The following is a 24,316-nucleotide window of genomic DNA, read 5'->3' on the forward strand; positions in this document are numbered from 1 at the left end:
CAGCAAAAAGAGAAAGCCTTTTAGAAAACCCTGAATCCAAAATTGGATTGGAAAGGGTTAAGGTCTCGAATGCGTCATGTTTCATTGCTTACTACAGCATTTTCCCTGTATTGTTCTGTCAATAGCATGTCACCCACCTTTATCTTCCAGTTCGCGTTCACTGGTATAATGATCTGAAATGAAATAACATTTTAGAAAATTTGGGACTGTTTAGACATTAGACAAAAGACACTTGGGTATAAGAAATATATAATTACCGGAACACGTGATGCCTTGATGGCCATCTCTGCAGGAACATAGATTGGGGGCTACACAGAACCCACTGCCACAACCATAGACGCACAGAGCTGCAGGATAAAGATATGTTTACGGGGTTACTAATAGAATTGCCACTAGACATTATATTATAAGCTGTACACCTCCAAAATATTCATGTTTAGTGACCTTTGAATACAGTTCAATGGTCTCCAGCGACTAAATCTCTAAGGCCTCATGTCCACGGGGAAAATCAGGCCCGCTACGGATTCTACATGTAGAATCTGCAGCGGGTCCCTCCTGCCCCGCGGACATGAGCGCTGAAAATAAGAATTTAAAAGAATTTACCTATCCGTAGCGGGCGGGGAAGGTCTGCTCTTCCTCACGGCCGGATCGTCTTTTTCGGCCGGCGGATGAATTCGTCACGCCAGCGGCACGTCGCCGACGTGCCGCGCGCATGCGCCGGGCACATCCGCCGAGCCGAAGCAAGAAAGATCCGGCCGTGAGGAAGAGAAGACCTTCCCGCTCCGCTCCGGATGGGTAAATTCTTTTAAATTCCTATTTTAGGTCTCCCGCGGATCCGGACGGCTTCCATAGGCTTCAATAGAAGCCCGCGGGAGCCGTCCCCGCGGGAGACCCGCACGAAAATGGAGCATGGTCCAGATTTTTTCATGCTCCATTTTTTTTAAAATCCCTTTTATTGACCATCCGCGGGTATTTATCTACCCGCGGGTGGTCAATGCATCCCTATGGGATGCGGATCCGCATGCGGGAGATCCGCTGCGGATCTTAAATCATATTTTGCCCGTGGACATGAGGCCTAAGAACTGATTGCTAAACCATTTCTTGCAATTTTAAGTCTTGTTTTAGTTTGAGTTCTGTAACTATTCAACCTGCACATAACTACTGGATATTGAGTTTCCATGCAGGTATGCTAATAGGTATTGTGACAACACGGGGGGTACATATCATGCCAAACGGTCACTTTTCCTCTTGTTTGGTTTATTTATACAGTCTTTAACAGCAACATAAACGACTGGGTCTCCAGATAAACAATAAATGATTGCAACAACAAAAGTCTCTGGTCAAGTTTAACCCTCCACAGTCCGGAGGTGAAGCAGGTAAATCCTCAGCTGAGGAGACCATATAACTCCATAGAGCTGCACAGACCTGTGGATGTCCAGAGCGCAGCTGGTCCTTATACCTTCAGTCTCTCAGGCTCTAGTCCAAGGGTAGGCGTACTCCAGGGGTCCTGCTGGAACCATGCAGTGCCTCGTCCACAGCGCCTCTCTGCTCACTTGGGAAGTCACAGATTACTGTAGCCTGAATCTCCCAGGCATACACACACCTCTCCTGGGTATGGAGGTGAGGGGCGTCTCCCTGTCCACCTCTGGCCTTCTTAGCCACACACTGAGCCTGGCAGCCCTGCAGCTCCACTGAGCTGTCCCACTGGGCCTGGCAGCCCTGCACTCTCTTTCACTGCCATAGGAACAGCCCTTTTTATAGCACTGACCACACCTGTGGGTGTTTTCCGTCTTGCTTCAGGCATCAGACTGATTGTCTGTTGCCCCCTCCAGGCCATCCTCTGTAGCGCACCCCTACAGTATATTCAAAAATGTTTATGGGTGTCATGAAAATAGTATTCAACTGTGGACCCCATATATTGTAAATCCACACATAACACTTTGAAATTGTTTCTTATTGTTCGGAAATTGTGTTTAATCAGTATTTTGAGTCTTTTTCATCCTTCTATGTGACCTTTGGAGATGCATATGTTCTCTCTCCATGATGGCTGAGGGGTCTGGTCTTTCATGGTGCGGTGCTAATGCTGTTCTCAGCACTCTAAACCAGTCAGATATCTGCCCTCTTCTGTCCCTTTCATGGTAATGAACTCTCTAAAAGAGTTCAAGAGGGGTCTGGATGTCGTTCTTGAGCATTACAATATTAGATGTTATATCACTGATTACTTCAGAAGGGTCGGGGATCTGGGAATTATTTTGATTTCCAGATTGGAGTCAGGAAGGAATTTTTTTCCCTAAAATGAGGATAATTGGCTTCTACCTCTTTGGGGCTACTTTGCCTTCTTCAGCAGGATAATAGGCTGAACTGGTTGGCCGGATGTCTTTTTGGCCCTACCTACTATGTTACTGTTACATTTATCAAGAACGGTACTCATATATCTTCAATAGCTGTCTGCTGAAAGTTTGTTCAATCAACAGTTACATCTCCCCCAATATACATGAACACTTGGTTTGGCCAGGCATTCATGTGCTTCCATTGGGCAAACGGAGGTAAGCTACTGCGAGAGACCTATGGCAGTGGTTTATTTCCAGGGAGAACAAAAGTATCACGCATTAAAATGCAACACCCTTGGTCCTTCTTTTCTCTGACATTAACCTTTCCCAATCCACTGTCTGACGTCTTCCTACATTCTGATTGAAGCCTGTGCAGCTCTGATGTCGGAAGACGTCCAGCAGGGTATTCTTACTGTATGTTGCCGGCCGCTCTGTTGTGGGGGGCCTCTTCAGCATGTCACATACTGCGGTACTGGCTCTAGCCAGTAGATGGCGCCAGTGTATAATGGCAGAAAGAGAAAGCCCCTTAGGAAAACCCTGAATCCAAAATTGGATTGCAAAGGGTTAATTGTTGAGCTTGAGTTGGCAAGCTCCAATATAAATACTATAGTTGTCTGCTCCCATCGAAATCAGTAGGTCTGGATGACTTTTCCCTAATGTGTATGGGGGGCCTTTAGTCTAGCTGGATTTTAGCACTTACATGTGCTTTTTTGGAGATTGATTTACAAATTTAATGAGATTAGAGATGAGCGAGCATACTCGCTAAGGACAATTACTTGACCGAGCATTGTCCTTAGCAAGTATCTCCCCACTCGGAAGAAAAGGTTCGGCTGCCGGTGTGGGTGACAGGTGAGTTGCGGCAGTGAGCAGGGGGAGTGGGGGGGGGAGAGAGATCTCCCCTCCGTTCCTCCCCACTCTCCCCCGCTCCCCGTTCGCCACCGGCAGCCGAACCTTTTCTTCCAAGCGGGCAGGTACTCGCTAAGGGCAATCCTCGATCGAGTAATTGCCCTTAGCGAGTATGCTCGCTCATCTCTAAATGAGATATCCTAAAAAAATTAGGTAGCACATACAACTTATTCACAGCACTGAAAGGTTCCAAATTGACAGATTACAGGAAACTTACGCTGGAGGCATAGTCCGGTGCCTGGAGAAATTGTCCAACCTGGACAACATCCATTACCCATACCTGAGAAACACACATGAGGTCCAGAACGCATTCTGCAGGAAAAAAAGAAAAAAGGTGTAATGAACATGTCATCCAAAAGTCATACATAGTGGAAAATCATTTTTGGTTTAACAGATAGTGATCATTCAAAAACTGGTGAAAACAGTAGAAGACAATTATGGTGAGTACAGAAACAGCATGTTTATATTAATGCATATCTGCATATACAGGTCGCCATAGTCAATGGTGGTGTTCTATATTAATGTAGTAGCCGTCTAGGCTCTGTCCATGGTACTCAAATGGCTATGAAATAAAGTATAGTGCACCCCAAAAAGTAAACTCACCATACTGTTAACAAACAAACAAAAAAAAAACATGTAGGGAATGTGAATTGTAGAATATGGACTATCACTGACAAGCAAGCAGTCACATATCCACAAAAGTCTTAATTTCTAAAGAGGAGTAATATTCCGTTTTTGCCAACTTGGAATAGGGCATATAAATTTCAAAGAAGGGTGTTTCCTACACTTGAAATATCTTCTAAACTATCCTACCAAAAGTATTTGGACACCCCTATCAGTAGAACGGCTCGTGTCTTATTAATGTGTCACGTGTCCTGAACTTGTCAGACATTTGTAGGATGAATGGAGGGAAATATCAGCTGAAATGTATCAGACATTAGTAGTGGCATAAGTATGCCACGGAGAGTATCTGATGTCATTAGGGCCAAAAGAAGCCCCATTGAGTATTAACATAGGTAATAAATACTACTTTTGATTCTTGCTCAGGTGTCCAATTACTTTTGGTAGGATAGCGTGTTAGCAAGATCGAAAAGTTGCTAAGAAAGATCAGACCTGAAACAAATCACTGAGAAAGGGATCAAATCTATACCAAAACCACAGAAGGTAGACAAATTTATCGATTTGCTGGCACAGAGTTCCAAGGGCCGGTACAAACTCCACTCCCAGCAGCATGGAGAACAGACAAAATGCAATATGGAGGAGGTAGCACAGGTACAAAATACTGATGAATAAACCTGCACTTCCAATGTGCACCTATGAGCCTTGGGTGCCCATGACTCTGTCACCGCTTCATAGTTTGCCCTTCACCGAACCACTTTTGTTAGGTACTAACCATTGCATATTGAGAACACCCCACAAAAACTGCCATTCTCTAGATGCTCTGACGCCATTGTCTAGCCATCACAATTTGGCCCTTGTCTAAGCAGCTCAGATCCTTACAGTTGCCTATTTTTCTTGCTCCTACATATTGATTTAAGGAAGTGAGTGTTCCTCAAGGAAGTTTGGGGTCAAGGCAGTGAAGGCAGTGTGAATGAGGGTATGGGAGTCACGCAGAATTCCTGCTTGTGATTGAAGAAGTCTGTAGTGGCGAAACAGAGTTTTAACCACATGCTTCGGTGCTGAACTCTATGCTCTACTGTGACCTTTGCATCCCTACCTTGTGACAAGTCAATAAAAGTACAGCATCTGCAGACCTTTTGAAGATATTTGTTCACGTTATTAACCCATTTAGGACCAAGCACCATAAATTTACGGTACTAGCTCCTGGGCTTTAATCCCAGCTGATAGTAAAAATACGGAGGGGATTAAAGCTCCTGCTTCTGCAATCAATCAGAAGCATGTTGGTTTGTCAGCTGTTAGTGACAGCTGATAACCCAGAGGAGAAGGCAGGAGGAGTTTTTAACCCTTTCTGCCTTCTCCTACTCCGAGTACACAGCGCTCAATGAAGTGAAAGTGTTTCTTCCACTACAGGAGTCGGCAGTCACGTGACCACCAGAATCCCCTGGGACAGCAGAGCTGCAGGGTCCTAGAAGACCCTGATCATCTCTGCCAGTGACTAATGTCACAACAGTGGATGTTTACCCTGTAACTGGGCCTCCTATGGATGCCCCAGCTACAGTGGGAAAGTGTGTAATAAAAAAACAAAACATGTGAATGTCCCCCAGAGGTTTTATATAACGTCGTGGGGGACATGGTAAAAAAATAATTACATTAATAAGTAAAACAAAATTACAGAATAAAATAAAAATATATAAATAAAAAATAGTAAAACCAAACATATTATATATCAAAATGTCCAGAAAAAAATGAGGAACCTATTTCCATACTTTATTTTAGCGTAAATATACTAATTTTTTTTAAAAACTATAAATGTAAAACACATTTTTTTCTAGCTTTTTACCACTAATAAAACTAAAAAAACGGGGAAAAAATCAGTGAAAAAGATAATAAAAAACAGCCTTATATGTCATGGAAAACAAAATGCAGCAAAAATTATTTTGGTAGCTGAAGTAAAACAAATAGTGCAGTTAAACCACCACATTGATAAAAATCGCTAAAATGTGTCTGATTCTTAAGGTAAATAACAGCCTGGTCCTTAAGGGGTTAAAAGCACAGCAAAAGTAGAAGAGTCTCTGTTCCTCTTATTTGTGGTCGGACGCTCTAGCTCCTGGTGTGACAGGATGGCTTTCACAACTCACATGGCAAAAGTTCTAGGGAGCATCACTGAGGTTAAAGAGTTAGTAATTGAGTTACTTGTCCCATTTCTCAAACTGGATCTGTCAAAAACATCCGATTAATCTCTTACATGTTTGCTTGACAGGTGCCATTGTCACCTGTTTGTGGTTTTTAATGTTATGTATGATATGTGAAAGGCAAGTAAATAAATGTATCCCTACCTACTCAAGTCTTGTACTTGAGGCACCATTGACCAGTCCCAAGCTGATTGAACCTAATTTTAGACCATGTGAGAAGACCCAATACATTATAAAAGACAATTGAAGGGGAAAAAGGAGGATAACATATAGCAAGGTGGATGGAGACAATCACAGAGAACATAAAAATTTGTTATCAGGGTGGGTTGCACCATCTATAGAAATATCCTTAAGTTCGAGAGAAGTCCACTAAGCTACTAGCAAGATAGTTCCCACCCCATAGGGGCTGTTTTGCGAGTCACTGCACTCCGTCAATCGTGTTCCACCGTAGGCGTTTTCTCGAACCTCTCCGTCTTCTTTCAGGGCTGCTCCACACTGGTGGTAGGCCAAAGGTTCCACCTCTTTCACACCACCTGACCAGAACTGAGTGCACAAAGCCAACTTTATCCGTCCCCCATTCAAAGGTACAGAACAACCAAAATAGTAATACCTGCAACATCAAACAGTCTTGAGCACGTTATACGTTGGAGTATGTTCCCTCACCACCGTTACACATCCACTTCACCTTAGGCAGCACTACTGTTAGGTGGCAGCATTTTGGCAGGCATGTAGTGAATCTGAGTATTTTCCCTGTATCAAATTTGGAAGGAGGGGGGGGGTGCCAATTTACTTTTCACCGATAACATTAAGGGACATTTGAATATTTCCAGTTCATAATCTCTTCTGTTATAAATCACGCAATGGCAGACTCAGGGCAAACATGTATTGCATTTAGTGATGAGCGAGTATACTCACTAAGGTACATTACTCGAGCGAGTAGTGCCTTAGCCGAGTATCTCCCTGCTCGCCTCTAAAGATTCGGGGGCCGGTGGGGAGCAGCGGGGAGAGTGGGGAGGAACGGAGGGGAGATCTCTCTCTCCCTCTCCCCCCACCCCCCGCGCGCGCTCCCCGCCGCAACTCACCCAACTCACCTGTCACCCGCGCCATCACCCGTATCTTTAGAGACGAGCGGGGAGATACTCGGCAAAGGCACTAATCGCTCGAGTAATGTGCCTTAGCGAGTATACTCGCTCATCTCTAATTCCATTCATTGAATAGGCACTATATAATATTACGTTTCAACGTTATAAACTTTCCAATGGGAAAAGGTCAAGACCTTCCCACAGTGTTAACCTCTGTAATGTTGTATGCATCTCAAGAAAGTTTTTGTTGATATACCCTACATGGATTCAGATAATACATAGTAGCCCTCTTTTGATATGACAACCTACTTTAGAAAAGATCGCTGTAATCTGATTGCTCAGTATGGGAAAACAGTACTGTTTATATGTGAATCAGTTTTCATTGTATCTGTGTATGGAACATCTGTTCTACAACATCTATTGGTATGATCTCCATTAAATTGTGGTAGATTTATGAAACTGTCTAAAAGAAAAGGGTTCTTTGTTGCCCAAAGCAACCAATCACAGAGCAGCTTTCATTTTTCAGAGCACTATAAATGAAATTAAAGTTGTATCTTTGAATGACTGCCTGTTCACAATGAATGGAGGCGGGCAGCCGGAAGAGATCTCAGGTGATCTGCACCTTCAGTCACTGAATGACTATCACTCCTGTGTGAAAGCATAGCAGTGATAGTTTGGGACGCACCTGTTGGGTGCAATAGCGCCTCACAGTTGTCCCATGTAAATTATCCCTTGCCAATGGCAAATTACAGAGTGGGATGCATTGTCTGTAGTGCAGGGTCTGTGACTTTGTGCCATGGTTTGAACCACTGACCCTATATCCTTCACACAAAGTTGTATATATAGGCCTATATGAGAAACTTGCCTTTTATCAGTAGCAGCAAATACATAGAGGACTACTTAAAGTATTCCAGGATATTCATGAACTCTACCTAGCTCCAGGCACTCCTGCCACAAGTCATTGATTGACAGCTGTCTGCCTACTACTGGAGGTGGAGGGTGGCTAGCCTGCAGCTCATGAATATGCAGAACTAGTTCTGTGTCTGGCTGCTACTAGGAAAATGCAAGTTTCTCCAAAACTACTGCACAGATAAACACAGCATACATACCACTGTAATCAGTCTAACTGTCACTACCTTATGGTGATGTCCTAACTGTATGGTGATATCTAGGGATGAGCGAGCGTACTCGGAAAAGCACTACTCGCACGAGTAATTGGCTTTATCCAAGTATCGCTGTGCTCGTCCCTGAAGATTCGGGTGCCGGCACGGAGCGGGGAGCTGCAGGGGAGAGCGGGGAGGAACGGAGGGGAGATCTTTCTCTCCCTCTCTCCCCTGCTCCCCGCTGCGACTCACCTGTCAGCCGCAGCGGCACCCGAATCTTCAGGGACGAGCACAGCGATACTCGGATAAAGCAAATTACTCGAGCGAGTAGTGCTTTTCCGAGTACGCTCGCTCATCTCTAATGGTGATGTTCTCAGGGTAAATAAGAGGTGTCTTACTGCTCTGTTCCCAATGAGAACACATGCAAATTTGGCTGATCTGAGCATGCATGTGTATAGAGGGTAGGGAGGGATAGCTATCATTCAAATGAACATTCGGCTGGCACCTTTGGGGCTCCCCATATTTTCGGCCCATGTATTCCACAACAGCACACGGCCCCATAATAGCCTGTGTGGCTATTTAAACGAACCATTCTTCACACAAACCAATGGTCTGTGTGAAAAAGAACTGCAGCATGCTCTTTTCTTGTCTTCATGGACGACAATAGGACATGCAACTTGTAGGGTCCGTGGATATTGGGCAACACAAGGGTGGGTGTCTGTGTTCTGTATGATGCGAGTTGTGCTCACATTTTTCAGGCGCAACATGGATGTGTAAATCCGGCCTTAGGCCCAATGTTCACGGGCAGATTTGAATTCGCAGTTCAAGCCGGCTATAGGAGGACATGGGCGGCCGCAGCTGAATTAAAGCATGGAGATTTGTTTTGCAGACCTTTTTGTCCAGAAAACAAATCGCATCATGCTCCATTTTGCTGCGATTCCCGCACAGATGGCTTCCATTGGAGTCGCTGGAAGCTGTCCAATTCGCGGCCCGTCCATAATTCAATTGTGGACGAGCCACAGATTCCGCAGGAAAGCAGGAGATAAAAAAAAACAAAACTCTACTGTGCATGTGCACCGACATCCCGGCCCGTGGTTCTGCACACATCCGCAGTGAAGACCTGGACAGGTAAGCACTGTCCTCGGCCGCGAGCAGGGTCGGATTCCGCTATGGGCTCCCGCATGAGGAATCTGACCTGCCCGTGGACATGCGGCCTTAGTGTAGTGTGACTGGATGTATTTATGCATCAATATATAGTATTATACAGGGGTGTAACTATAGAGGATGCAGGGGATGCGGTTGCACCCGGGCCCAGGAGCCTTAGGGGGCCCATAAGGCCTCTCTTCTCCATATAGGGGGTCCAGTACTATGAATAAAGCACTATAGCTGGGGGCCCTGTTACAGGTTTTGCATTAGGGCCCAGAAGCTTCAAGTTATGTCTCTGCCTCCATGCCCACCCGTGTGACATCTTGTATACAAGCTAGAGACAGTACAACAGGCTACTAGAGCTTCCATGCCTGCCTGTATCACATCTTGTATACAAGCTAGAGGTGGTACAACAGGGTACTATAGCCCCCATGCCCACCCGTATCACATCTTGTATCCAAGCTAGAGGAGGTATAATAGGGTACTAGTGCCTCCATGCCCGCCTGTATCACATCTTGTATCCAAGCTAGAGGCAGTACAACAGGGTACTAGAGCCTCCATGCCTGCTGTATTATATCTTGTATCCAAGCTAGAGGAAGTACAGTAGGGTACAAAAGCCTCCATGCCTGCCGTATCACATCTTGCATCCAAGCTAGAGGTGGTACAACAGGGTAGTGGAGCCTCCATGCCCGCCCGTATCACATCTTGCATCCAAGCTAGAGGCGGTATAATAGAGTACTAGAGCTTCCATGCTCACCAGTATCACATCTTTTATCCAAGCTAGAGGTGGTACAACAGGGTACTAGAGCTTCCATGCCTGCCTGTATCACATCTTGTATCCAAGCTGGAGGCGGTACAACAGGGTACTAGAGCCTCCATGCTTGCCTGTATCACATCTTGTATCCAAGCTAGAGGCGGTACAACAGGGTACTAGAGCTTCCATACCTGCCTGTATCACATCTTTTACCAAGCTAGAGGCAGTACAACAGAGTACTAGAGCCTCCATGCCTGCCAGTATCACATCTTGTATCCAAGCTGGAGGCGGTACAACAGGGTACTAGAGCCTCCATGCCCGCCTGTATCACATCTTGTATCCAAAATAGAGGCGGTACAACAGGGTACTAGAGCCTCCATGCCTGCCCGTATCACATCTTTTACCAAGCTAGAGGCAGTACAACAGGTACTAGAGCCTCCATGCCCGCCTGTATCACATCTTGTATCCAAAATAGAGGCGGTACAACAGGGTACTAGAGCCTCCATGCCTGCCCGTATCACATCTTTTACCAAGCTAGAGGCAGTACAACAGAGTACTAGAGCCTCCATGCCCGTCCGTATCACATCTTGTATCCAAGCTAGAGGCAGTACAACAGGGTACTAGAGCCTCCATGCCTGCCAGTATCACATCTTGTATCCAAGCTAGAGGCGGTACAACAGGGTACTAGAGTCTCCCTTCAAAGAGTCAGTTTTCTGCAATAAATTATTATTTTAATCTGATATTGTAATCACTCATTTATATAAGCGTTACAATCAGACAGTGAAAGTGTCATTCAATTCAGACAACTCCTTTTAGGACACAAATGTCAAGCACATTTACTACTGGGGCTACTCTGGGTGGTCACTATGACTACCGAGGCCACTATGGGGCACCCTGTTACTACTGGGCCAAATGGGGGTCAATATTACTGGGGCCACTACAGGCTTTACTATTACTTGAGTCACTATGGAGGTCACTATTACTACTGGGGCCACTATGGGGGTTACTATTATTACTGGGGTAGGGACACTATTACTAGTGGTGTCACTATGGGGGTCACTTTTACTATACAGTCTCACAATTGCAATTGGCCCTTTAAAGCCAGATGTGGCCATCAGTGAAAATGAGTTTGAAACTCCTGATCTAGGAGCTTAATTTTTTTTTGATAATGAGTGTAGTTTTATAGAAAAAGATTGTAATTTATTGGTCTAAATCTGTCAGGTTGTGCTGCTGGAGTCTGTTGTTCTACAGGGTTCCAGGAGGACACTTTCATGGGTGAGGGATAGTTTAGTTGGCAGGGCGTGGTTTGCTCTTGCCAGCCAATCCCCAGGGTCTGAGCTCATATATACATACAGGCCTCTTTCAGTGTCTGTTTGGTGTTCAGGGTAAGCAGTCCTGTTTCCTTTTGTGTGCAGCTTGCTGTGTGGCTTGTGTTCTGTTACCTTTGTGTGCAGCTTGATGTGTGGCTTGTGTCTTGTTACCTTTGTGTTGCAGCTTGCTGTGTGTACTGTGTCCTGTGCTGCTGGATCATGTGTCTCATTAGAGTAGGGACCGCGAAACACGAAGACCCTTGAACGCTGGGCTCATGGCTTAAGTGTCTTGGCCACTTTACGAACTAATCACTCATATTTATATTCAGCTATTCAATCTGCTTTCTGGGGTGCGTGCATCATGTTGGTATGCATTATGTTGGCATGCATTGTGTTGGTATGCATTGTTTTGGTATGTTGGGTTATGCATAATGTCTAAATTTCTGCCTGGTTCTGTTGACCTCCTTTGCAGGGTTTGTCAGGTCCGAGGTTCCAGTGCGGGGCCACCTTTATCGAGGCAATCACTCCGCCTATAGGGAGGGCCTTGCCATCCTCCCTGCAGCCTATGGTCAGTCTCCTGTCCTGCATCTAGCCACCTGAATTCCTAGTTCTGGCGTCTGTGCTGTAGTGAGGTGCACCCTGTGGACGGAACATGACCAGCCTTACCTGTTGCTGCAGACCCCTGTGCTGAATGTACCTGAGCTTTATCCCTTTCCCTGCTGAATGGCTGGCATCTGCACTAGGCCCATATGGATAAGTCCTGTGCATGCTATCGCAGTAGGGAGGGTGGCCATTTTTTTCCTCTGGATTGGTGCATTTTCTGTGCAGGCTACTGTTCTGTGGCCTTTTGTATAAGGCGCAATAGTCCTGCTTAGTTGTGCACAATATGTTACTCTCTCCTGTATGGTGTGCATGTGTTGGAGTCAGGCCCTTAGTATAAAGTCCTGTGTTACAAGTGCATGGTTGGAGGAGTTTCATAATTTTTTTTTTTTTTTTGCCTTAAGGGTCCAGAAACCCCTTTAAAGGGGAGGTACTGTCAGGTTGTGCTGCTGGAGTCTGTTGTTCTAAAGGGTTCCAGGAGCACACCTTCACGGGTGAGGGATAGTTTAGCTGGCTGGGTGTGGTTTGCTCTTGCCAGCCAACCCCCAGGGTCTGAGCTCATATATACATACAGGCCTCTTTCAGTGTTTGTTTGGTGTCCAGGGTAAGCAGTCCTGTTTCCTTTTGTGTGCAGCTTGCTGTGTGGCTTGTGTTCTGTTACCTTTGTGTGCAGCTTGATGTGTGGCTTGTGTCTTGTTACCTTTGTGTTGCAGCTTGCTGTGTGACTTGTCCTGTTACTTTTGTGTTGCAGCTTGCTGTGTGGCTTATGTTCTGTTACCTTTGTGTGCAGCTTGCTGTATAGCTTGTGTAATGTTAACTTTGTGTGCAGCTTGCTATGTGATGTGTCTTGTTACCTTGGTGTTGCAGCTTGCTCTGTGAACTGTGTCCTGTGCTGCTGGATCATGTGTCTGGTTACAGTAGGGACCGCGAGACATGAGGACCCTTGATCGCTGGGCTCATGGCTTAAGTTTCTTGGCCAATTCACAAACTAATTCCTTGTATTTATATTCAGCTATTCCATCTGCTTTACCATGTGGGGATGTTTGGGGAGTGTGTTGGTCGCTTTCCAGTTCTATCTTATGTCTGTCTGTGAGTCCAGCCTGCAGTTTGCAGTTCTTGGTCCTGTTTAGTGTTTCTGCCAGTATGTCCAGTCTCTGTTTGTTTTCGGTCCCTTGGTCCTAACCCGTGTTTCTGTACTCATTCTGGGCCTAGAAGTCCAGAGGGCAGTCCTACTAAATGTTTAACAGCCTTCTCTATATAAAGGCCTCTATACACCTACAACAATTGTTCATCTAACAATTGTTTCCCCTGTCTTTCCCATACACGCAAACATTCAGCTCAGCCAACTCTGGTGCTGGTTGTCTCCTGTGGAACAAAAGGATCAGGTGTTGGAATTCAATGTCCAATCCTTCTTTCCCCTGAAACCATCTATCAGGGGAAAGTTGAGCTGTCCCCATACACAGTAGAGAGATGTCCAGCCCTGCCATTATTGGCGCGTTCGAACGACTAAACTCTAATGTGTATGGGAGCTCTTAAGTGTGTGCACTGTAATAGCTTTCAATCATTCAGTAGGGCTGCCCGCTTGACTACTAAGCACGGACTAACTGGATTTAGATCAATATCCTACTAGTTATGTGTCGACCTGGCGGGTCCAATCAGGACACGAGGCCTACACAGAGGAGCTGGGAGGGCAAGGCAGTCACGGTGGCACTTAGAAGGCTCCTTCCCTGAGGGCTACATGCAACCTCGGCCCGCGTACCACTAGGCTTCTTCCTGCATGGCCAATAAACATTTAAATAGATAGCAGGGTTGTCCCTTGTGACGCCACCATTCCTTTTCCATCGGTATAAGCCATCAACGGTAAAGAATAGAGTCCACACACAAAGTAATGATTAAGTACATCAGTCCCTGGGAACTCTCAGGGTCTAGCCAACTTTACTGCAGTGAACTGAAAAGCAGGGTACACAAGTATAACGATATACCGATGCAAGTCACACATAAACAAGAAGATCTGGGAGAACTGTCAGTAAGCTCATGGAGCTTACACCGTGAGCACTTTATGTGCGTCCAGAGTCATAACAGCCATATCACAGCCACCATCAGAGCTATAGCATAGAGGCTTATATATAATAGATGGGTAAAAAGTTTCTAAGTTCCACAATAGTTGTGTCCATGGTGGGGTACGATAGCTGCTTGTAGCCAACATCGGAGCTTTAAAGCATAAGCTGTCAGACAAGGACATCAGTGTGGAACAAATACCGATCTAGTCATCCTGATGAATCAGCCCTAAGTACACTTAGGCTGAGGAAACGCGTTGATCAAAAATACTGAGGACTATATACCCTTATTAGACCATTAAAACTGAACACTCTATATCCCTACCAAATTGGGAAAATTAGACGCACTATTATCTAGAATATGCGACCAAACGTATAATCATAAAAAGAGTATTTGTTGCATAATCATTATAAGCTGAATAAGTCCAGCTCTTTTAACCAAAGTTAAGTGACTAATCCTAACTTTGAGACCATACTCCAACTAACAGTGTACATTATTAGGGCGCCCACCCACTGGCGATTTTTTTCCCTGCGAAATTCGCAGCATTTTTTTCTCTGCAGGGGTCTATGGGACTTGTAATGTTAAAATCGCGATCGCGCAAAATCGCAATTTACCGCGAAATCGCGATTTTGCGCGATCGCGATTTTAACATTACAAGTCCCATAGACCCCTGCAGAGAAAAAAATGCTGCGAATTTCGCAGGGAAAAAAAATCGCCAGTGGGTGGGCGCCCTTACTTTGACTTTCTGTGTCCATTGCTCACTATGCCAGTGTTCTATATAGGTCACTGATTATGAATAAAATTCTTCCAATTGGTATGACCCCTTAAGGATAGCGAGTGAGAATTATAAGCAACGCAAACTACATCTACATGAATGTCCTGGTATCAGTCTACTACAGCAGTGGTCCCCAACATTTTTGGCACCAGGGACCGGATTCAAGCAAGAACAATTTTACAAGGCCCGGCAGGGTTGGGCGGAACATGGGCGGGGCTTTGGTTATATGGGGCAGGGTGAAGGGGGTTGGAGTTTAGTACATACTTATTCAATTATGACATTTAGAATGTCCTGGCAGTACACACATAGGGCAGTATAATATTTCCCCCTCCCACCGCCTGGCAGCACACACACAGGGCAGCATGTAATCTATCCCCCCCCCCCCCCCCAGCACACACATAGGGCAGCATATAATTTATCTCACCCCCCCCAGTAATTAGCAGCCCCTCCCCCTGTAATAAGTAGCCCCCTGTAATAAGCAGCCCCCACCCCCAGTAATAAGCAGGCCCCCCCACCAGTAATAAGCAGCCCCCCAGTAATAGGCAGCCCCCACCCCTCAGTAATAGGCAGCCCCTCCCCCAGTAGTAAGCAGCCCCCCCGTAGTAAGCATCCCCCCAGTTGTAAGCAGCCCCCCCAGTAGTGAGCAGCCCCACCCCCAGTAACAGGCAGGCCCCCCCCAGTAACAGGCAGCCCACCTCCCAGTAACAGGCAGGCCCCTCCCCCAGTAATAAGCAGCCCCCCCAGTAACAGGCAGCCCCCCGCCAGTAATAAGCAGCCCCCCAGTAGTAAGCAGCCCCCCCCCCCAGTAACAGGCAGCCCCCACCCCTCAGTAATAACCAGCCCCCCCCAACCCATATACTTACCTCCTCCCCGCTGTCAGCGTCGGTCCCTCTCTGCTTGCCCAGACGTCAGTGTGCAGCCCTGCACGCTTCCTTCCCAAGCCCTCCTCTCCTGCGGAACTAATGAGCAGGGGACTCGGGGAGGAGGATCCTGGTTGCACACTGACGTCAGTGTGCACTGGGACCAGCGCGATTACCAGCGGAGAGCTGCGGCGCCCCCGCTGGTAATCGCCTCAGTTGTCAGCGGCGTCGGCACGCCGCGGGCCACATAACACGAGGCAGCGAGCCGGATTCGGCCCGCAGGCCTTATGTTTAGAAGAAAAGTTCCGCGGACCAGCGCTGACCACCTAACGGCCCGGCCCCGGTGCGCGGCCCGGTGGTTGGGGACCCCTGTACTACAGGATTTAGGGAGAAGCCTAATACACTATATAACACAAACTAAGACTAGGGGGCTTATTCTCTTCATATCCTGTACATTATAAGTGTCTTATAGTGATTTACATCTGAGTAATATCTTCGTGTTGGCCTGTAACCAACTCAGGCCTCCCTGCAGCCCAAGCGGGGTAACTTATGACAGAATAAAAATTAAATAATGAAGAGACACCAAAGGGTAAATTATGCTTTATTCTCCCTGCTTTACCTGAATACATTGATGAAACGGGCTAAGATAGAAGGGAGAAGTGGCCTTTTTGAGGACTCTATACCCCATTGAGCATCTTGGCACTTAACTGTAAATCATAATCGGAACGCAACGAGTATCTCTCATTTGGATTACCACTATTGGTATATTCAAACCCATGTATGTTTTGTGTGTGTATGTATCTATTTGTATTGTGGTCTCCATTAGTTTCCGAATTGTAAATATTATTATTAAAGGTTATATTTTAGATTAAGTTGATATATTATATTTAGTAAGGTTCTCTACAGTGATTTATATTTTCAACAGTGAGGACCTATCTGTCTCTGTAATATCCTACTAGTTATGTTGACCTGGTGGGTACAATCAGGACATGACGCCTACACAGAGGAGCTGGGAGGGCAAGGCAGTCACTTGTCATGGTGGCACTTAACAGGCTCCTTCCTGGAGGGCTACACGCAACCTCGGCCCACGTACCACTAGGCTTCTTCCCAGATGGCCAATAAACATTTAAATAGATAGCAGGGTTGTCACTCGTGACGCCACCATTCCTTTTCCACCGGTATAAGCCATCAGCGGTAAAGAATAGAGTCCACACACAAAGTAATGATTAAGTACATCAGTCCCTGGGAACTGTCAGGGTCTAGCCAACTTTACTGCAGTGAACTAAAAAGCAGGGTACACAACTATAATGATATATCAATGCAAGGCACACATAAACAAGAAGATCTGGGAGAAAGTCAGGATGACGCTGGCCCTACAATCTTGAGATTTGTACGGGACCACTACTGGAAGGGAAGACTCAGGATGACACCGGCCTGACAGTCCTAGTTATCTGTCCAGGACTGCTCCTGGAAGGGGGAAGGGATTGACTCTCCACAAATTAAAAGCTGAAACTAGTACCTCTGCACAATGATCAGACTCTTGCTACACGCTAACTCTCGCTCTATTTCTCCTCACTCGTTATTAGTTCCTGGCATTGGGACACTCAGGATACCTCTCCTCTTCCTTCATCACTTCATGAGGGTTGAAGGTACCTCCATGTGGCCGACACTCACTCCTTCCACGACCGTTGAAGATCAGGGACTCAGAAACTACTTATATTCTCTAGCATACCACATGACAGAACATAAATTGATACATTTGCAGACATCTCCCAGTCTCATGCAGACATTAACCTTTTACTTGCTGCAGCTGTGCAATACACATAACAGGAGACTTGACAATTTGCACAGTGCATCTACACAAGACATTACAGAGAATACACTTATGGAGGAGGTCAGAAAGAGACGTTCTGAGCCACTACAGTTATAATGAAGATAAGAAAGAAGAACAGGTGTAAGTGGTGCTCTGTAGCATTCTTTCGGATACCACAGACTCAACCAGTATAACCGCATACAGTGCCAGCTACAATGCCCAATTCCAGTGCCAGCCATAGTTATCCATAACAGTGACCCCTATAACAGTGGCTGCCACAGTATCTGTATTTTGCACTTATAACAATGTCTAAAACATAAGCTCTGTAAGGCTGGATTCACACGGCCGAATAAATCGCGAGTGAGATTTGCGCATTGCGAGACACACAAATCGTGTTCAATTATGAACCCCTTTCTTTTGAATGGAGTCATATACATGAGCGATGTTTTGGTTTCTATTTGCTGCATATTGCGCCCGCAAAAATTGACCGTGGACATACGCTCGGGCACGACCGCCGTAAGACATGTAGCTGCATGTAGTGTCTTAGGGCTCCTTCTCACGAGCGTTTGTGCGAAAATGCTTGCCACAGCGCAGTGTATTTGTGCATGAACAATATTTGAAGTCCCAGGTAATCAGCCTGTTGCACGAATCTCAGCGCATATTACTGTAATTTTTGCGCACACGGCCAGTACACGTGCATTTGATACTTCCTTTCCCTAAAATAAATTGGCTATTAAAGCCTAATAAGGTCCAGCTATCTCTTTTTCCTGCATTTTGCGCAGTATTTCATCCTTCCCTTTCTGTATTTGCACACCTGCCGTAGACTTCTATGGCGCAAAATGCAGGAAAATAGAGCAGGTCCTGCAGCGGATTGGTCCCATGTGGACATACCCTAGCAGTGCCAGCACTTTGCTCCCTTAAAGGGTTTGTACCAGAATTACAAGTTATCCCCTATCACCTACTGGTACAACCCCCTTTAATAAAGCCACATAAAAAATGGCCAAGCTACAGTGCCGTCATAAGTGCAATGCTCAGTGCTCTTCTAACAGCCCAAACACCTCTGCGAGACATAGTATATCCTCATAACCTGCCAGTTAGATCACCCTCATGATACGGTCATCCATTGTGCACCCATAACATTACCGTTAACAGTGCCAGCCACAGTATCAGAGTGCCAAACACATTGCCCTTCAGCAGTGCCAGCTGCAGTACCCCCATAACACAGGCAATTACAGTGAAATACTTCTCCCTACTGCAGTTCATTATAGATGAGCAGGATTACTGCTTTCGTGATGCTGTAATGTAGGTTTTCTATGTATATTAGGGCTTATTCACACGAGCGATATTCTCGCATGTGTTTTGTGTGATGCGATGCGCAACAAAACTCGAGCATATATGAACTCCATTCACTTGAATAGACTTATTCTCATAAGCGATTAAAAAAAATTTTTTTTTTTCTCATAGGGAAAAATAAATCACAGCATCTTTGGGTGTCCCGGTGGAACGCCTCGCTCATTGCCTGAAAAAACATTGCAGGGTACTCGCATGCCGTGCGGTGTTCATACGAGTACGATGCAATGTCTCCCATTGACATCAATGGGAAACACTTGCGAACCTTTGACGCACATGAAACATGCGCCTGAGGATCGCAATTTCACAGAAGCGATACGAGGCGTTTTTGAATAAAAAGACCTTGGATCAGTGTGAAAAATGCACGGTGGCAAGCGCGATAATGTGCTGATTTTCTCAGACTGATATCGCGCTCGCATTTGTGAATATAGCCTTAGGTTTCATGTCCACTGGGTAAATGGAATTGCGGAATTCGCAGCTGATTTCCGCCGCGGAATCCGCAGTGGATTTTGCCATCCGCGGGTCCATTAAATTTGATTTTTGCACCCGTAGATGGCATTTTAAGTGATTTGCGTTTTTCATGCGCGGGAGAAAAAACGCGGCATGCTCCATTTGGCGCGCATCGGCAACATTGCTATCACATTGATAGCAATGTGTGCGGATATCTGCATGCAAAAAAAATGCCATTTAAAGCAAATCTGCACGGAATCCGCCGCGGAAATCCGCGGCAGATTCTGCGCAGATTCTATTTTTTGAGTGGACATGAGGCCTTAGGCTGCATTCACATCTGCGTTAGGATTCAGTGCAGGGCTTCCGTCTCTATGCTCTATTTTTGGAGAAAACTGAAAAAAAACGAATCCGTTTTCTCATTGATCTCAATGGGGTTTCCAAAAAAACGGAAAGGCTTCCGTTTGCTTCCATTCCGTTTGTTTCCATTTATTGGAACAGAAAAATAACACTGCAGATTGTACTTTCCCCACCCCCCCATCCCCCCCCCCCCCCCAAAAAAAAACCCTGTAAACCTAACAGAACGGAATCAAACCAAAGCTTTTCCATTTTTAAAAAATCCCATTGAAATCAATGGGGGAAAATAAAAACTTTTTTTTTTCAGTTTTATTTCCATTTCTCTCCTCCAAAAATCAGAGCAGAGAGCCGAAAACCTTGAACCCTAACGCGGGTGTGAAAGCGTAGCAGTGAAATGCCTTGCTGTAGTTGAGCACAGCTACATCTGGGTGCAGCGCACTGCATGAGTAGACCATCCTCGCGTAACGCTGCCCCCTTGTGCGCATGTCTGGAGATACTTTCTCAGAGTTGCTGTGTCAATATACCTCTGTGCTGTCAGCGCTGGCGGCTTCTTCCTCCCGTTGTAAATTCTCCCTTCTTTTCCAGCAGTTAGGAGGAGTATGCAGGACACCCTCATCCAAAATGGGATCATGATGAGCTCTCGAACCAGCCCCAAATCCAGCAGTGACCAATAGTGAGTGGGATCTCCCCGCGCCGGCTCCTCTCTCGATTGCACCTTTACTCCAAATTAAAACTTTTCCCCTATCTGTCCGCTCTATCAACCTACAGAATTTCTGCTTCTTGCTTGAGCTTCATTGGCGTCCTCTACTTTTTTCTTGTCCCCTGACCATCTGTGTCCTGAGTCTGTCCCCTTCTCGCTCTCCTCCTAATCCCGAATTAAGTGTCCGTTTTCTTTCTTGCCTCCTTCTTCCCTACTGCGTGTCCTTAGCAGTGTCCCATCCCAAGCTCTCACCTTCCTAAGCTCTCCATCCTCCCCTCGCTATAGCTCTCCCTCCTTTGACTCACTTTCTCCCTCTCCGCTCTGCTGCTGATGAATTTGATGGGATAGGAGCCCCTCACATCATAGTAAGAAGGAAGTGGCCCCACAGTGACATCTGGGAACGGATAGAAAGCTTTGCCAGATGCAGATCTCTCTATCCGCTCCCAGATGTCACACTCTCTGATGTGCCAAGATTGCATGTGTCTCTCTATCTGTTCTGCACAAGTGTGCGCTGCTATGTAATGTTTATTAAGAAACTTGATTGTGTATATCTCCTCAAAGAAAGCCCGAGGAGTTGTGTTCTAAACTTTCCGTTACTAAGCAAATTCAGCATAAACAAATATCAAGACTCAAAAAAAAAAAAAAGTTCGAAAAGTCGTTAAAGAGCAAAAACTTTGGCTGGGGAGGAGGAAGTTTTTTTTTCTCTTCGTTGCTAAATAAGCGTAGCTTCAGAAAACATTTAGTCTTTTACTATGTTTTATTATTAGATTTGCTTATGTAATGTGCATTGATTTGTATCTGACCATTACCTTTTCAGTGATGGTTGAATAAGCAGGATCTAGACGGAGACGCGGGATAGTTTCAGATGGATCCGCATTTGTGCAATAGAAAATAATACAAATAGGGAGGTAAATAGGCAAAAAAAATAGATCACGCTGTGTTTGCAGAAAACGGACATAAACAGTACGGCCATGTCATTAGTGCTATAGATTTACGGTCCCCTCAGCATGGAGATATGCTTATCTGAAAGTGGCCTTAAAGGGGGTTTCCATATTTCCCAATATACGATAATAATCAATGGAGGGGGGGGGGGGGAACGAAACTTATAGTAAAAACATACTTAACTCCACGATGCTCCTTTACCGCCACTCCAGTGTTCTGTTTACTTACAGATGCAGCGGTCACATAGTTGTTAACCCACATACCGCTGCAGCCAATAGGAGGCCCAACAGGGACTTCATTAGTGATGACCTGTAACCTGGTGGGAGCTTCTACATTAGAATGACAGGTTTACGGGACGTCACCAGGTGTTCTGGCTCCGTGATGTCACCTGTCAGATGGTGTGGTTCGCCGACACTGAAACGGCACTCCAGCGTCATGGTAAGTACATTCTTTTTATATAGCTTTGGGCATGGGCGGTTCGAAACTATATGAAAGAATTAAGTCAGACAACCCCTTTAAAGGGGTAGTCCCACTAAAAGAAGTTATTCTCAGTCCACAAGATGGACAACTATCTCATCAGTGGGATCAAACTACTAGGACATCTACCAATCACAAGAACCGTGTCCAAAATGAATGGAATGGTGGTTGAGCATGTTCGCTGCTGTTCCATTTATTTCAATGGGACTGTGGAGATATTCAACTTCAAAGGGAACCTTTCATCAGCTTTGAGTCCGATAAACTACATTATGGGGCACAAAGGTGATGGAACGGGGAGTCCAGGGAGCTGTGTTTTATACTCACCCCATTCCGTGTTCTTGGGATGGGTCCCAACAAAGTTGGCATGTGCACACAGTGTGACTCTCCCATAGACAAAATAAAGGAGATGTTTCAAGGTGTTTGCCCCTCATCAGTGTGCAGTAGGTTTCTGGCTTGGCTAGCGAGGGGCCTGTCACGTGGGCCATTAACGCTCTCTTCTCTCCTTATGGGAAGCACCTAGAAGGTGAGTGAGTGAGGAGACTTATAAGGCCATTCATGCTCCTCTGGGTAATATGTAAAAGAAGGAGATGAAACAATACCTCTGCAGTGCCACCTATTGGAAGGCAGCATTTCTGCAAGTCAATGTTAGACTCTTTATACAAGCCTTGTAACAATGACTGGGAATTGAAAGCCAAGGCAGATTCCATACATAGACAGCTGTTTATGGGGCTCAAATGAATGGTTCCCTTTAAGTACTCAGCACTTCCATTGGAATGAATAGAATGTTTCTGTACATGAGTCACCAGTGCTTCGGGTACCTTTGGGACCCCTGTTCTCAAGATTGTTAGAGCTCCCAGCGGTGAGATCCTGTGGTAGGGAATAACTTTTTTTGATGGGACAAACCCTGCAAGTTACCTATCGCCTCACATATAGTAATCAGATGGCTAGGATGACCCTTCTATTCTTCCCAAGTACTATGGGGGAGCACATTCGGATAAAGTGGAAATGCTGTGGATTTTCTGTTCAGATTTCTGCATAGAAAACCTATAGTGGATTTCCGTACCAGCAATCTGGTCTTCCTGTCAAAATCCACGACCCTAATAATGTGGATTTTGCTGTGGATTACGTGCAGAGTCACAGCAAAGTTCGCAAGTGCGGACTTCAAAGCAATAAGTTTTTTCTCCTTTTTTACAGGAAAATCTGCAGCGGTAAATCTGTAACAAAATCTGCATGGTTTGGTACGGATTTGCCGCTGCAGATTTTCCTGGCACGTAAGGGCTTAAACAGATGAGCGTGATACGCTGCGATTTCAATGGGGTCATTCTCACTTTTTTTTTGCGCCCATTGTTTTCGCTGGCACAAAAAGGAACTGCTATATCTTGTGCGTGTTTGCGCACCAAAGAGCCCCATAGAGGACTATAGGAGGTGCGCAAACATGCGCATACTAGTGATCACTGACACCTCGTTAGGCTAATTAGCCTTTTAAATCAGGGCGGGGGGGTGTGATTCCCCCACCCCTATGAACGACTAGAGCCTGCGCAAAAAGGCTCCGTATTTATGCAGGCACGAGTGCTAGATAGAATGCGCAAAAAAATTGCGTAGGAGCGAGAGTATTGCTTATCACACTCGTCTATTATAGCCCTTTGCTGCAGGAATTTTCTACACTTTATCCAATCCATGTTAAAATTGCATCGCACAAAAATCGCAATTTAGCGCTAAATTGCGATTTTTGGTGCGATGCGATTTTAACATTAGAAAGTCCCATTGACATTTGGAGAAAAAGAAAATGCTGCGATTTGGCAGCTAACGAAAACGCTTATGGGTAAAAGCCCTTAGATTTTATTCTGTTAGGCCTCGTGTCCACCAGCAAAATTGAATTGCGGATTCCGCTGCGGATTTCTGCATTCAATTTTGCCCATAGGGAATCATTGGCCATCCGCGGTCAATTAAATTGAAATTTGCACCCGCGGATGGCATTTTAATAGATTTGCGTTTTCTCACGTGCGGGAGAAAAAAACGCAGCATGCTCCATTTTCTGCGGGTCTCCCGCAGGCTTCCATAGGCACACCCGCAGCTGATTTTCTGCTCTCCGGCGCAGGAGTGCGGGAGAGCAGGAGTTCAAAAAAAGAATGAGTGCACGTCGCATGCGCGCGGCATGCTGCCGGCGTGCCAAGCACATCCGCCGTGCAGAGGGAGAGAAGATCCAGCCACGACGGACGGGAACCCGCAGCGTCCGGACAGGTAAGTTAAATCATTTTTCAGTCCTCACGTCCCCGGGAAAGGAGGGACCCGCTGCGGGATTCTGCATGGAGAATCTGCACGGGCGCAAATTTCCTAGTGGACATGAGGCCTTAGGGTGCCTTCACACTGGTGATAAAATTGTGCGATTTCCGTGCAATTTGAGAGTAAATAAAAACGCAGAATTTTGAAGCCAATGATTCTCAATGGTTTCCTTGACATTTGCGATGTTTTCACTTATGCCATGTTGCTAGA

At 45.8% G+C, this 24,316-nt stretch overlaps 1 protein-coding gene across 3 annotated transcripts in view; it reads right to left on the reverse strand.

Moving 5' to 3' along the window:
• Positions 1–20,708, reverse strand: part of VWCE (von Willebrand factor C and EGF domains) — a 67,882-nt gene extending 47,174 nt beyond the window's left edge. For all 3 annotated transcript variants that reach the window (XM_066583187.1, XM_066583186.1, XM_066583185.1), the window contains exons 1-4: positions 20,229–20,708; positions 3,454–3,548; positions 258–347; positions 138–173 (exon numbers count right to left, since the gene is read on the reverse strand). In XM_066583187.1, coding sequence (XP_066439284.1) covers positions 138–173; positions 258–347; positions 3,454–3,548; positions 20,229–20,335 — 328 coding nt within the window. In that variant the 5' untranslated portion in view covers positions 20,336–20,708. The remainder of the gene's footprint in view (positions 1–137; positions 174–257; positions 348–3,453; positions 3,549–20,228) is intronic.
• Between the last annotated feature and the right edge of the window lie 3,608 nt (positions 20,709–24,316).

This window comes from Eleutherodactylus coqui, chromosome 11 (assembly GCF_035609145.1).
Source record: "Eleutherodactylus coqui strain aEleCoq1 chromosome 11, aEleCoq1.hap1, whole genome shotgun sequence".
Lineage (NCBI taxonomy): Eukaryota > Metazoa > Chordata > Amphibia > Anura > Eleutherodactylidae > Eleutherodactylus > Eleutherodactylus coqui.